Below are 16,082 nucleotides of genomic sequence, written 5' to 3'. Positions count from 1 at the left end.
GAAGGGATTAAGTCACCCAAGATATGGTCTACCAGCCAACTATCTGTGAAGGCGATAAGAAGAGAAAAATACTATGTTTATCGATATAAGGCAATCCTTAATAAAGGATCTTATCTTAAGACATCTTAAACGTGACTATACATTGAGATTGAAATTATGTTTCCTCTTTTTTTTTTCAGCCTGGGTAGAATTTCCTGGCACTCACAATCTAAAGAGGAGGAAAAATGATTTCTGTAGGTCAGAATTATGAACTTTCTTCCTGGCAAGCATGACTGTTGGCCTTTGAAGGTCATGCCAGGGGCCACAATCCAAAAGAATGTTTGGAAACAGGACCAAACCTAATTTGTATAAATGCGTTGAGGATGGAGAGCCAGATTAAGACTGCAATCTTGTATTCAATCATCTAAGACAGGGGTGTCAAACTCGCAACGTCACATGACGTGTCGTGACATATCATGACGTGTGGTGACGTATCACAACTTTTTTTCCATTGCTGGCAATGGGGTGGGCGCGGTTTCGATATAGTTTGACACCCCTGATCTAGGAGGAAATCTCATTCAGTATCTCTGAAGAGAAATGCAAAATTGGACTGTCAGAATGGCAGCCCTCTACTGGAAGGTTTAAAACAATGCGGGAAGAAAAAGAGGTTCCCTCTATATTTCTTCGTCTTTATGCATACATAAAACTGAAAATAACTTTTGTGTCTTTGATTGGCAACTAGACTTGAAAATAATACTAACTTGGAGCATGGTGTTCTTAATTTCCAACATTTCACTAAGAAAAATATATCTGAGTTTCCAAGCAATTGAATGAAGAAATACAAGAAGTACTAACACCTGTGTTTCTTGTTTCATGTTTATTATAATACCACTCCCTATGTCCTTCCTTACAGTAGAGTTCAAAATTCCAGTTAACAACCAGATGGTAGCAAAGGCAGGTTTTTGTCCTCATCCAGGGATTATTTGGATATTGACACTTCAGAGAATATAACCCGAATTATAATTTCAAGCCAATTTAGAGGACGTTTTTAAAAATCAGACATTCTTTCTTGGGTAGTGGTAGTTGTAGTTGAGGGCTCTGAATATGTGGACATAGAAATGGAAAATTGGGAACTATTTATGCAGTAAGGAAAGTTGTTGGGTGAAGCAGGTCTGTTTCAAATTTCAGATTGAACACTGGACAATCCTCTCTTAAAATTTGTATTTGTCCAACTCTCAGGATCCTTGGAATTGTCTGTCAACACTTATCACTTGGCAACAGATTATAGGAGATCAAGTGGTCACCTGTCATGTACTTTCCATCTATGGGAAGTGGGTATAAATTATGTTTATTAAATTTGAACTATACATTGTACATGCAGACTTCCTAGAACTGTAGATTAACTTAAACCATATTTTTTCTCTTTTATTGATGCATTTCCAATTTTTTCTGCAATGCTTCAAGAATCATTCAAGAGCAAGAAGATGGGAGAATAGTTTTTGAACTGAGCTCTGTGGAAAAGCTAGCAAGAACTATTTGATGCGAGATTCTGGCATTTTCATGGATATCTGTATTTGCTTTCAAAGAAAAAATGGAGCAGGTGACATACTACTAGCCATTCAACCAAAAAGTTTGAAGGGTTATTGGAATGGAAAATAAAAATCATAAACTGGTTAAATTCCCTTCCAGATTAAAACAAATTGATAAAATATAGAGGTACTCCATCTTTCTGGAACAAAGCAGAAAGGAGATGACCTCAGAGTTAATCCTAAAGGATGACAACACTTCTCCTTTGTGCATTCCTCATCTGGAACCTTCAACTTGTGAGTCCTTTGGATAGTTACACCCCCCCTCTCACCAATATCATTTAAAAAGATTAGCTGTTGGGTCTTCCTGTGCCTTAAATGCCAGAGCTGGCCACAGTAAATCTTTCATACAATGGATGCCTCCCATAGGAGGCCGGACAAAGAACTAATACAATTCTAGCTTGTATAAAAGCCAACAAGACTTCATTGTAGATATTAATGAGTGCCCGTAGCATTTTATGCTGTGTGAGCCTTCCAAATAAAGAACATCTATAGGGATGTCTGCAGGGGAGACCAAAGAACGTCAAGGTGGGGATTGCAAAAGCATAATTGAAGTTCTGTCCTTTTGCACAGGTGTAAATATTGCATGCACTTTCAAAAGGGCAGGGCTTCGATTGTGCGGTCACAGCCACTTTCTTGACTTTTTTTTGATCCTTCCCCATCTCAACCCCACCCCCCAGAGAAACAACTGAGCACTAAATAATTATAATATATAGTTGGAAAAGGCAAATTCTGTATGTGGGATGGGCAGAACAAGAAAGGGAACAAGGAAGAAGAAACTTCTAATAATGTCATATCATTACATAAATCTGTGGTGCAATCGTACGTGAACATTAAATATATGGCTCTGATCCCCCATACCTTAAAAAGACCCAAAGTCACTAGTCAGTGAGATGGGCGGCACATAAATTTAATAAATAAATAAAAATAAATATTATAGCCTTGGAAAGGATTAACAATAACAAAAAGAAGAAGAAACAAAAAGTGATAATTAATCTGAAGCAGCTCACCAAAGAGTAATAGTTATAATTTTGGGTGCTTTTCATCCTAGAATCAATTATAAATAGTCCTTAGTTAATGACCATTTCATCATTACTATTCGAAGTTATGGCACTGAACAAAGAGGCTTGTGGCCAGTTCTTGAAGCTGCAGCCACTGTAAGGTCTCTGTAGTCACATGATCATGATCGGGTGCTTTGCAACTGGCTCACAGTGGATGGTTGCACCATCCCGCAGTCATATTATCACCATTTGCCAGTGTCCGACAAGCAAAGCCAATTGGGAAGCCGATCCCAAATGGCAATCACATGAGGTACCTAATGAACCTGCGGGATTTGCCTAATGACCAAAACTGGAACTTCCAGTTCTTCCATCATTAAGTTGGCATGGTCACGTGACATAACACTTTACAAATGTGTTGCTTAGCAACAGAGTTCACAGTCCCAGTTATCATCATTAATGGAGGACAAACTGTACCTCCAACATGCAGTCAGCTTCTCATTTACCATTCCAGGGAAACCAAACAGGAGTTTGCCATCCTCCTTTTGGGATTCCCAAAGTCTTCTGTTGAAATACCATAATTCCGAGGGATTATTTATTTATTTAAATTATCATTTCAATCCAGATAATCAAGTTTATGCTTATAGTATCTCAAACATGGGCAGTGTTTTGGAACGCTGTTGCTTGTTTACAGCAGGAGAAGTAGGATTTAGTAAATTAAAACAAGTTGTGAGCAGGCTAAATAATTCAATGTCTTGGCTATTTTGCACATTAGAAACTGAATGGTCTCTGTGTAATCACTAGAAATCGGTCTATACTGATGGTCCTCTGCCTCCCTGTCACACATTGGCGAAGACAACTGTTCTGTCCAAGTCACTGCTTTTACCCACCCCTGCATATAACTGGGAGTCTGTATTACATGGAAACTGAGTTGTGGATCTGTAAACATGGACAGTCCTGATATCTGTGGGGCACATCAAGTCTGCAGCCAACAAGAACTCTTTTCTTCTTGTTTAGATAGCTCTGTTATGCAAGCACTGCAAGAAGGATGCTTACTGCTAACTCACAAGGAGCATTAGAATTACATATCTGCCATTAAGAAGCCATGGGTCTTCTGCTTCCGTCTCTTCTGGCCCCCTCTTGTGGAGTGATTTATCTTTTTAACATGATCAGAGTCATTTCTTTTTGACTACAATAGAAGTTAGAGCATGAGTGAGAACATGCTGTCATTTTGGGTGGCTTTATTGAAGGGACTGGAACAAGCACAAAGCTGGCATTATTTGTTTAGAATAGGCTGCCTTTCATTTTGAAAGAGGCAGGTACACTCAATCAAATTGTCCGATTTGATAGGCTATTCTGATGAGGCTATAGTGACATCTAGTGGGTTCAAATAGAGGGTGTTGTGTTTAAGTTTTTTGGTTTTTTGGGTGGGGAAGGGAGTTGGTACAATAAGTACCTTTCTTGGAAAATACTAGAAATATTTTAAGGTCTAATTAGTAAATTTGATTTTAAATATATTTATGTTTGCCAGGGTTATGTGGAGAAAAGGACTCAATGATAGTTGTTGGGTGTAAAGGAAAAAAAAATATTTTTCTTCTCTCCCTGTCCTTGCACTTTGCCTATGAGATCTCAAGTTTCTAAGAACTGGCAATAAAAATAAAAATGCCTCTGGGTGTGTTGGATAGAGTAGATACAAAGCAGAACAAAATAAAGCCAGATTTTTTTTACCATTTTTCAGATTATAATAGCATTTCATTTCACCTGCACTTCACGTAGGTTTGAACAGAAGCCTCCTTTTCAAGTACACAAGGAATCTTCCAATCATTCCATATACTAAATGAACAAGAGCTAGATTTATCTGTAGAATTTGATTTCCAGAAATGGAAAAACAATGAACTGACAGTATCAGTATATACGTGTTATATACTGTAGCATTATCTAAAAAATGTGTTTACGACCACACTATAAATATGTTTCTTGTATCTGGCAGGAAAAAGGTGAAAAAAACCAAACTCAATTACTCTTTACCCTGAGCTAAAGTTAATTTACAAACTTTTAAGTTCACCCACCTCTGCCCAAAGGTGCTTTTTTGAATGGTTTATTTCCTCTAATATGTCACACAGATGTGCAGTCAGAAATTAAACCATTCCAGATACTTGTCTGAGCTGTTAGCACAGTGCTTTTTTTAAAAAACACATGCGCACGCACAAATTCAAAACTACTTCAGCACTCTGTTTCCATTAATTATCTGCTGCAGTGTGCTGTTAGTGTTACTGTCAGCGTTAACTGTTACTTCTAAAATATTTCCTGGCAATAATTCTTTTGCAATTTGTTAAAGGAGAACTGGATTTGGGCTCTTCTATCCCCCGCCCCCTTCTTTCTTTTAAATGCTCAACCTCATTTCAAGATTTATAGGCAGCATTTAAAAGAATCTTAAAGGCAATTTACCTGCTGTTTTTTTTAAAATACACATGAAATGTTACTCAGTGAAACATATGGGCTTAGATTGTAAGTGTCCGTGAGCATAACTCCAGCCAGAGATGCTGCTGTTTGTTAAAGGGAAAATACATGATTTTTGCCAGTTCTGTCCCCCTTCTGTTCCCTGAGCATCTGTCCCAGAGGGTTAAACCCTGTGAGTAGCTTTTGTCTTCCTTCTCTGTTAGTGGGTAAAATGTATGTTTAGTTACAAAAGTCTGCATGTTGTAATTTAATCCCATTTTAGGAATTGTTAAAGGTAGCTGATTTTGGATTATTTGCTTGTTAAGCACCATGTAAAACAACTCAAATGATAGCAAAGGAAACTTCTTGCTATGAAATACAAGAGACAGCCATTCCAGGGATGGTGGGTGGAGGGTAATAATGGTGATAATGATGATGGCAATTATGTTTATGAATGTTTTATCTTCACAGTGGCTATCAGTTCAAATTAATTGCTCATCTAACCTAGCACTGTGAATTGGTAGCTTTCTGTGGAAACCTTTCTTTCCCCCTAATATTCAGTTCTTTAGCTGACTTTCTGTTTATAAAATGCTGTATGTGCTCTACCTCTCAGCTATATTCCTCCCTCCACAGCTGATGTAGGTCAGACTTGCTGAATGCCAACAGTTGAGTTGTCTCCACAAACTAAGCTCAGACTGAGTAATGGACTATTCGGTGAAATGAAGCTCTACTTTTTACTCATCTCCTGTGCTCCCATCCAGTCTCTCTTCTCATATTCATGCTGCAGAGCTGACTAACTTTCCTTCTACTCAGCAACCTCCCTCAGCCTTATGTGATGAACTGTCATTGCCCAGATTCCCTGCTATGAGCATGGCCATGCTTGCGAAGAATGATGATGGCCATAGTGTAATATCATTAGAGGAATGAGTGCATGTAGAAGATGCATCAAAGAGGTGGATCTGGTCTTCTGGGTATGGCAGAATCTGTGTTACTGTTCACCTCACATACTCATGAAGATCTCATGCTTTAGCAATGTGCAGAGTAGCAACATGAGCTTTGATAAAAGAAAGCCTATTACATATTTTCAAGTATATATTGAATATATTTTTGGAAGTTCCAATCAAGGAGCAGAATTCAAAGAGCCATTCTATAATAATTGGTTTCAAGAAGGTCATTCATTCATTATGTTTAATTTGGACAACAAAACACCTTTAAGCACCTCACAAGTTTTTAATTTTGACTACAGTAGGAATTTGGTTACTTTTCCAGCATTGAAAATCAATGAGGTTATTTGACCCTTTTTTGGTAAAAGAGTTCAAATGGGATTTTAGTTTTCTTTAGTTCCTATTTTAAAATGCCTATATAATACTTAAAACATGGTTGAACTTGAGATTATTACTCTTAATCAGCCCATGGATTGCCATGTATAATTATAAAACACTTCTCAGTGTAACCCACCTTTTCTGAGGTAGGGAATACATGACCATGAGTTTACTTTTATTCAAGTAGGAAATTGCTTGGTTCTTCATGACTTAATCAAAATAGCAATAGCAATAGTCATACGACTTAGACTTATATACTGCTTCACTGTGCTTTCCAGTCCTCTCTAAGCAGTTTACAGAGTCAGTATATTGCCCTCAACAATCTGGGTCTTCATTTGACTGACCTCTGAAGGACGGAAGGCTGAGTCAACCTTGAGACATTCAGAATTGAACTCCTGGAGTGAGCAGTGAATTAGCCTGCAGTACTGCATTCTAACCATTGCGTCACCACCACTCTTTGTCCTTAGAAACCTAGTATATGAATGTTTTACAATCTTTATATTGTTCAGGAAGCTTATCAGGGCTTGGACTGGTTATTTGCATTTGGTGGCAAACCTAGGTTTGCTTTCAATCATGTGTGAAATGGCCTTGATACCAGGTGAAAAGTTTCCAAAATGTCATTCCTAATACATAAAAGATTTCTTCATAATGCACTACAGAGCTCAACAAATGTGCTACTCTAAAGCCTCTAGCCAGCTGATTTGTCTGGAGGCAGGTGTCAGGCACACCGTCTTTGTGTCAGTAGCAAAACTTTGATCTTCATTTTGCATTACTACTCCTTCAGGGGGTTTTGCCTTCTTGGTTTAAAGCAAAAAGTAGTGAGTCAGCATCTGTCTGTTTTTCAATCAGCAAGGGAAACCTTTCTCTTCCAGAATGCTTGGAGAGGCCTTGCAAGTCAAATTTCAAGGTGCAGATTCAAACTGGAGTTATATCATTATTGTGGAGGTGTCTCCAATGTAAATTCAAACCTGAAAAAACTCTGATTCAGTCATCAAGAGCTTAGCTAGAGAGTATATGGCAGAATCATGATAACTTGATAATGCTTCATGTTACAAGTTAGTGGGGCAGGGTTTCCTTGCTTATTCTACAATGTTCATGCTTTTTTTCCCCTACATAATTTTCATTGCATTGTGTATTCTTCACAGGTTACATAATAGGTATATTCTGCCAATTTGGTGTAAAGAACAGCAGGTGTATCAGAGCAGTAGCATAAGATGCTCTTAATCTTTCCAATTGTTTCTGAGAGTACTGTTGATCAGCTGGAACCTGTGGAGTTTTGGGGAACTCATCCACTTTTATTGCTTAGGCGCTATTAGCTGACGGACAAAGAGCGCACTGTTATTTCCTTGCTGCTCTTAGCAATGGAGAAGGAGCAGCTTGACAGATTGCCTCAGCTTTAGGAATTCTTCTGTTAGTTTTCTCATCAAGCACAGTTGTACATTTTGTATCGGGCCTAAGCCCAGAGACAACGTAACAAAGTCCAGTCAAGTCCAATCCTTTCTTTGCTTACAGCTAATGGATGGAATCTTGCCCCACTAAAGCTATAGCTTTTTAATCTGCTAAATATACCCTGAGAGATTCTAGGATGTGATCAGCCTTAACCTTCTCCCCCCCTCCCCCCAGTTTGGGAGAGTGAAGTCTCTTAATCTGGGCCTCTCTGTGGGAAACTGTGTTGCTAAAACTCTCCCAGTTGCACATTCCATCACATTTTGGTACTTTTGACATGTAACCTTTTAGTCAGATATTGATTTACCTTGCAGAAAGTCAGAGATACAACTTGGCTAAATTAATATTGTTATTGCACATAAAGAAGGCACGTTTGGTGCAGTGGTTAAGGTACAAGGCTAGAAACGGAAAGATCATGAGTTTTAGTTCTGCCTTAGGTACTAAGCCAGCTGGATGACCTTGGGACAGTCATTCTCTCTCAGCCTTAGAAAGCAGGCAAGGGCAAAATATTTCCAAAAAGCCTTTCCAAGAAAACAGCAGGGATTTATCCATTCAGACACTAGGAAGGGGGAGAAAAACTGTCCCAGGGGCACAAAACATTAATAATAAATAATTGTGCATAAGAATGAAGCCGTATCACAAGGAAGGTTTTCTTTCTGCATTACACAAGTAAAGTTTCTATACTAGGTCACTATTCCAGAGTTTAAATTCTGTGCTTTTTCTTCTTGCCTTTCCAAGCCAACAAATATTCACCCATTCTCTTAATGGCCTTGGAATTAACCTTGCTACCCTTCCTGTCCTCTTTCCTTGCATCTTTACTCTCCTTCATTCTAAATAATGTATCATTGGCAAACGCAATTGTTGTTTTAAAACAAAACTGTTACTATCAGCATTTTTTTCCATTTCTCCATTTGGAAAACTGTATAACGGCATTAGCCCTTTTAGACATTCAGGTGAAAAGACACCATATCTCCTACTTTCTCTATAATGGTTCTTCAATCAACTCAAAATTGTGGGGACTGTAGCTCCCAGTTAGCAGCGGCATATATAAACTGGGATTAAGAGAGAAAAGAACATATGTTTCCTGTAGTTATTTTATAAATAGTCCATATCCTTGGTAGTATAGGAACATTTTAATCCCTCTCAATTTTTTTAGATGGAAATAACATATAATCCCTTTCAGTGTGCAAACTAGATTGGATGGTGCATTTTCCAAAGCATCTTTGGTTACTGTTTCCTGCTGCCACCAAACATGTTTCTCGTGGTTATATGGTTGTTCCTGATCTCTTACTGAGAAGAAATGCATTACTTATCTATCAAAGTGCAAAAATGTATGCATTCAACCCATACAGTTGACATGCATTATATATTCTTGCACAGTTTGAGTTACTTGGAAGGGAATTAGGATCCCCAACTCCCCCTCTATAGAGACACACATTTTGCTCCACAAAAGATTATTTGTCCTAAATCCAAAAGACAATGGGCAAGGACTCCTTTGACATAGCTGACTTTTTTTTCCCAAGTGTATTTCAAATGTTATTGGATCTAAATGAAATTCAGATAAATTTTTTTGAATAATATGATCTTCTGTTTAGTTTACATTGTGTATCGAACATTTTGCACTTTTGTCAAAGGCTGACACAGTTCCAAAGAAAGGTCTATGTATCTTTCAGAATTACAAATAAAGTAGCAAAAATGGACTGCATAAATCCAGTGAGTCACAGAGTTGTGGAAGGATCAGTCTATCTGGTAGGCAATAATTTTCTAGCAGTCTAGTTTGAGTGAAGTGGGTGCACAATGTAAACTGAATGGAAGATCATATTATTCAACTAATTTTATCTGAATTCCATTTAGATCCAATAACATTTGAAATATAAATTGAAAGAATAAGTCATCGGAGTCCTGGTCCATTGTCTTTTGAGTTTAGCAAAAATAATCTAGTTTGAATGAAATGTGTGGCTTGATGGCAGAGTTTTTATTTGCACTGACAAATTTAGGCATCCAAATCATGCATAATGAGATATGAAGTAGAAATAGTGCTATGTTACTAAATTTGTCTATGTATTTTGATATATGCACACATTGTTTGGGCTTCTAAAATTTATCCTAATATTAGAAGAATACTTTAATGCCATTGCATGTCTCATTAGCAGTTCCTTAAATAACTACAGGTTTGGTATCATCCATCCATTCATTCAATCATTCATCCATCACCTTTCTTATGCTGAAAAAAAATGAAAATAGTGAACAATTATGATATTGGTCCCATGGAATGCACACCTAGTCATCCCCTTTCTAGATACCACTTCAAATATATAATCATTGGCTTGAGATGCACCGAATTTGGGAATGGGGTGAGCAAGGCTGGTCTTTCTAATACCTACACACACACACACACACACACACTGTGTCTTTGTTTAAAGTATTGAGAGACAATATATCCAGCATTCTTCCCTCATCTGGTGCCTTCCAGATTTAAAAGTTGCCATTTCAATGCATCTAGAAGTGCCAGAATGGAGAAGCCAGTGTAGAGGACTCTAATTCCAGCCCATCATTCATTTAAATGGACATCTGGATGTCAGAGGAAGTAATTAGAGAAGGCAACCAAGACAGGATGCTTATGTTTGTGCAGCATTCAATGAATATATAATGTGAAACAGCCTCTATTCATAAGAATTTATGTAGACATAGATTAAAATTTAAAGAAGGAGTGAGCCAAGACAGAAGAAGCTTTGAACAAAATCTCTCACAGTGCCTCAGTAATACTATATCATGCTTTTTAGGTCATATTGGATGAGGGTATTATGAAGATATTTTAGTTTTAAACAATAGTTCCACTACTATCAGGATGACATAAGATAGGTTTTCAGGTTGTTCTTTATTTACTGAGAGAGCATGTCATTGTCTATTAATCAGACCCTTATTAGATTTGCACATGGCAGACAATAGCATAAACAAGATGATACTATAGAAAAGCAAAAATAAAGTTCACACTTGGAATACTACATCCAGTTTTGGTCACCATGATGTAAAAAAGATGTTGAGACTCTAGAAAGAGTACAGAGAAGAGCAACAAAGATGATTAGGGGACTGGAGGCTAAAACATATAAGGAACAGTTGCTGGAATTGGGTATGTCTAGTTTAATGAAGAGAAGGACGAGGGGTGACATGATAGCAGTGCTCCAATGGCTGCCACAAAGAAGAGGGAGTCAAGCTATTCTCCAAAGCACCTGAAAGCAGGGCAAGAAGCAACAGATGGAAACTAACCAAAGAGAGAAGCAACCTAGAACTAAGGAGAAATTTCCTGACAGTTAGAACAATTAATCAGTGGAACAACCTGCCTCCAGAAGCTGTGAATGCTCCAACACTGGAAGTTTTTAAGAAGAGACTGGACAGCCATTTGTCTGAAATGGTATAGGGTTTCCTGCCTGAGCAGGAGGTTGGACTAGATGACCTCCAAGGTCCCTTCCAACTACTACTACTACTACTACTACTACTACTACTACTACTACCACTGCTACTACTACTTCTTCTTCTTCTTCTTCTTCTTCTTCTTCATCATCATCATCATCATCATCATCATCATCATCATCATCATCATCATCATTATTATTATTATTATTATTATTATTATTATTATTATTATTATTATTATTATTATTATTATTTGAATTGATAGGTTAATGAATTGGAGTAAAACTAACAGAACAGAATTTTAATAGAGACAAACCCAAAGTTCTTTATTTAAAAAGAAAGAATTTAAATGTACAGGAATAGAATAAGAAAATACCAGGCATGACATTACAGTAGTATATGCAAAAAGAATAAAGAGCTGAATATGAGCAACTGTGAAATAGAACATAGGTGTAAGCAGAAGCATAGCATCCAAATAGTATGAAGCAAATTTTGTATTTTAGTCTGCATTTGTCATACCATAGCTCAAAACCTGAGCCCAATTTTGGGAACTTTGTTTTAGGAAAGGTTCAGTGAACCTAAAACATAAACGATGCCCTTGACGTGATGGCCCGCTGCCTGGAGGCCGTAAGGGTCTGGATGGGGAGGAACAGACTCAGGCTCAACCCTTCCAAGACCGAGTGGCTGTGGCTGCCGGCGCCTCGGCATAGTCAGCTGACTCCATCGCTGACTATAGGGGGCGAAATTTTGGTCCCCTCGGAGAGGGTACGCAATCTGGGGGTCCTCCTGGATTCACGGCTGACACTGGAAGACCAGTTGTCGGCCGTGACCAGGGGGGCGTTTTATCAGGTACGCCTGATACACCAGTTGCGACCTTTTCTGGACCGGGACGCCTTGCGCACAGTCACCCATGCCCTCGTCACCTCCCGCCTGGACTACTGTAATGCTCTCNTCTCCGAGACCGCCTTCTGCCGCAGATTACCTCCCATCGGCCGGTACGCTCCCACAGAGTGGGTCTCCTCAGGGTGCCGTCAGCCAGACAGTGCCGGCTGGCGACCTCCAGGGGGAGGGCCTTCTCGGTGGGAGCCCCCACCCTCTGGAACGAACTACCCCCAGAGATCCGGGTGATTCCGGATCTCCCCTCCTTCCGCTGCGCCCTAAAGACATGGCTCTTCCAACAAGCGGGATTGGCCTAGGGAATTTTTAGTGGGGTTTTAAGTGAAATTTTAATTATATAGGCCATAGTGAATATTTCTTTTTAATTTGGTTTTAAATTAGTATTTATTGTAGTATCTGTTTTATAAGGCTGTCAGCCGCCCTGAGTCCGATAAGGAGAAGGGCGGGATAAAAATTGAATAAAATAAATAAATAAATAAACAACACATGGCAATCAGGGTGATCATGGGACAGAAAAATGAGATTTAGAAGATTGAAAAAAAACACTCTGCTTAGCCTTGATAAAAGATATCTGGGGGGTGTTATGAAAATATATAAAATGTTAATTTGGATTGCTTCAATGAGCATGGGTTTGAACTCAATGGACTCTACATCTCCTTTTCCAAGGTTGCAATTGCAGAATACTACTCAGACAATGCAAGGGGCAGGAATCAGGTTTATAAATCATTTCAGAAGATACTACCATGTAAATGACTCTCGTGAGAAAAGAAATGTCAGCGTAGCCTTTGCTTTGCATAATTTGAGAAAATTGCCCTGCCTGTTTTGATTTCATAACTTTTGAACTCCCGGCATTGTAAAATGGCCCTTCTAGGAGGTGTTCATCCATTTTAAGCACCAGAAGGTTTTTCAGAATAGATAAAGCCAGGTAAATCAACTCTGCCAGCAGGACTAGTTGCTACCTTATCTGAATGTACCTAACGTGCATCTTTCTGCTCTTTTCACTTATTGGAATACACCAACTTCTACATTGCACAGATTTATTGATAAACAGTACGCACAGTGTTAAAGAGAAATTAACTAATGACAGATCAGTACAACTGAAAAAAATAAATACAAGAATACTTCCTTTTAATAAATGCACATGCAAAATACACGTAATGTTTTATATACAATTTTTACATGATGTTTTCTCTCTCATGAACTCCCAAATTAAAGTGGGTGCAGGACAGAAATGAAGTTATCATTGGGAAAATAAGAAATTGAGTGGAATTGAACTTGGCAGTTATCACACTCTTCCTTCAGTGTCTTTAGGTGACTCCTTATTCTGGCCTGATTTTTTTGCGGTAAGAATCTTTCCCGATCCATCATGAACTGTCCATGGTCCTGTTCTTCTGTAGAACTCATGCTGCCTTCTCTTAACTAGATTTCAGCCTGAACTAAGATGATTTTGTAAGATAGTTTTCATTAAATTGGAAGTTCAAGATATTTTGTCAAAAGTATCCAAAACACTGACATTTTAGAGGAAAATAAATTAAGCAAAGCTGATTTTGAGATGTGAAGATTCCAGGGTAAATGTTCTCTCTCTGATTATTATTACTCGAGAAGCAGGACCCTTTGATGCCTAAGGTAAAAACACTAAATGGTGCAGTGCAAACAAGCACGCACTTTTGTGGAGATAAATATTTATCAATTAATTAAATAACTGACACTTTTTCCCACTGAGCCAGACTGTCTCACTCAGCTTAAAAGGTAAATCAAATGTGGGTTATGTTTTACACAGACTTCTTAAATGATTTAAAAAAAAAAAATTGAACCACTGAAGGTGAAATAGAATCATCTGAATCTGTCATTAAGAAAAAAAAAAAAAAAAAATTGGAGAATTGTACATGATGTATGTAAATGCTCTCTCTCTCTCTCTCTCTCTCTCTCTCTCTCTCTCTCTCTCTCTCTCTCTCTCTCTCTCTCTCTCTCACACTCTCTCTCTCTCTCACTCTCTCTTTCTCTTTCTCTCTTCACAAATAGGAATGAGAAACAAACGTTGTGCCAATACACAGGATGTTTTCATTCCCCTGCTCTGGAATTGATAAAAGTAGCTTCTAATGGTTTGTTTGTTTATTGTGTTTTAGATTCTGCGTGGGGGACAAGTTTTTCCTGAAGAACAACATGATCTTGTGTCAGATGGACTATGAGGAGGGGCAACTGAATGGAAGCTTTGAGCCCCAAGTTCAATAGCAAATCCAGTTTGGCTGAAACACTGTGGAATGGACGTTCAGCCACACTAGCAGTGAAAGGCGTCTCTCAGCTTGCCTGCAATATTTTTTTAATCCTTGGTCCCCAAAGGACGATCTACATTGTAGTATCTTTCTCACACACACACACACACACACACACAAACACACACACACTCACACACATGCATAAATAACACACAGCAATTCCAATTTTAGATGTACAGTTGTGCCTGCTTAGCTGAGCACTGCATTTGCCTGTATGTTTGTGAGTTGGGAGGGGGGAAGCTGGGGAAAAGCTCTGTACAGTCTGTTTTTCTGTATATAAACTGGAACATTTATTTTATGAAAAATGTAATGCAATTTTATTACAGGTGTGAATTAAAAATTATGAATGTTTCCTGGTCATCTTAAAACTCTTTTTTTTGTTTATATGGAAAGACGACAACCATTCACAGCTCATCCTTAATTACCCATCTAGAATAAGAGCTGGCAGACAATAGAGGCAGAACAACGGGAAGACTTCAGGCAATTTTCAGTAAACTTGCAAAAATTGGTGACTTGCAACTGATTAACAAGAGCAACAATGATTACATACACTGCCTTTTAAATTATACTGCTGATGTAAAAGAACCTTGGAACAATTAGAAGCAAAGTTCATAGTAGAAGGATGGTGTACCTCATTCAGATGTGGAAGACAAAATATCTTTGAGGATTTGGAATTCTTTATTTCTAAATGTTTATATTTTCTTCTCTTCATTACTCAGGCAAATAAACCACTTTAGTCTTTAAGCAACATAAACTTCATCATAAGCTTTGAAACAGTACATTAGTAGTAATTTAGTACTATTAAATTAGTAATAAGGAAACACTCTCATATTGACAAAAGACAGAAAGAAAAGAAAACCTACAGAAGGGACACAATATCCACTTTAGTCCCAAAAACCTTCTAGAACAGGCATGTCAAACTCGCGACATCACGTGACGTGACGTGACGTCGCGCAACGTATCGGAGCTTTTTCGCCATTGCCGGCAATGGGGTGGGTGCGGCTCCGGTATGATGAAACCGGCCCATGGGCCGGCAGTTTGACACCCCTGTTCTAGAACAACAGATCATAGTGGCCTTCTAAATTCTGAAAGGGTTGGAACTGCTTTAACCCTGGGGCAGTAAAGAAGGGAGATAGCCTTCTCTCAGTAAAGAAGGGAGAGGGCCACATTCAAGGCCATAGTAGTAACACTGCCAATCCAAAGTCTTTCTGCCTGGTCCCCAATTGCTTTTTTTTAAAGGAATTGTATAAATTAGTTATTCATGGAATCATATTTGTGTCCTATAGCTACCCAGAAAAAAAACGAGCCTTCTGCTTTGCCATACAAATTCATGAACCAGTTAAAATCTGATGGGGAATCTTAGCACTTTGCTGGGCATCTGTATCTTCTTGATTCAGAAACAGCTGCTCAAGTTGTGCTAGTCCCAAGTCATGCCAGGGGTAGGATATCCAAAATCTAGACACCATAGATTTAAGCCATCAAGCAATTGATATATTGTCTCTAGACTCTTTGGCTGTTTTGTTAGATTCCTCTCCCAACTCCAACCCTAAGCATCAGCAATAAAGAGAAAAGATTTGGAGTACACACATGAGCAGTTAAACATTTGGAGTTTGGAGCTATGTTCTAGCTTTCTAACAGTTCAGGCAATCATTTGTAAACATCTGTACCACACAAGCTCCTATACAAATGCCATTTCCATTCTATTGTGCTTTGCCTCTTTCAATT

At 38.4% G+C, this 16,082-nt stretch overlaps 1 protein-coding gene across 1 annotated transcript in view; it reads left to right on the top strand.

The window, feature by feature from the left end:
- Positions 1 to 14,448, top strand: part of LMO1 (LIM domain only 1) — a 115,665-nt gene extending 101,217 nt beyond the window's left edge. Inside the window, exon 4 of the mRNA XM_015812230.1 lies at positions 14,208 to 14,448. Within this exon, the coding sequence (XP_015667716.1) occupies positions 14,208 to 14,313 (106 nt within the window). The 3' untranslated portion in view covers positions 14,314 to 14,448. The remainder of the gene's footprint in view (positions 1 to 14,207) is intronic.
- Positions 14,449 to 16,082: the final 1,634 nt, after the last annotated feature.

The sequence above is a fragment of the Protobothrops mucrosquamatus genome, unplaced genomic scaffold (assembly GCF_001527695.2).
Source record: "Protobothrops mucrosquamatus isolate PMUCROS unplaced genomic scaffold, P.Mucros_1.0 scaffold_5, whole genome shotgun sequence".
NCBI lineage: Eukaryota > Metazoa > Chordata > Lepidosauria > Squamata > Viperidae > Protobothrops > Protobothrops mucrosquamatus.
The sequence above is the reverse complement of the archived record's forward strand: the minus strand, read 5'-3'. Positions and strand labels throughout refer to the sequence as shown.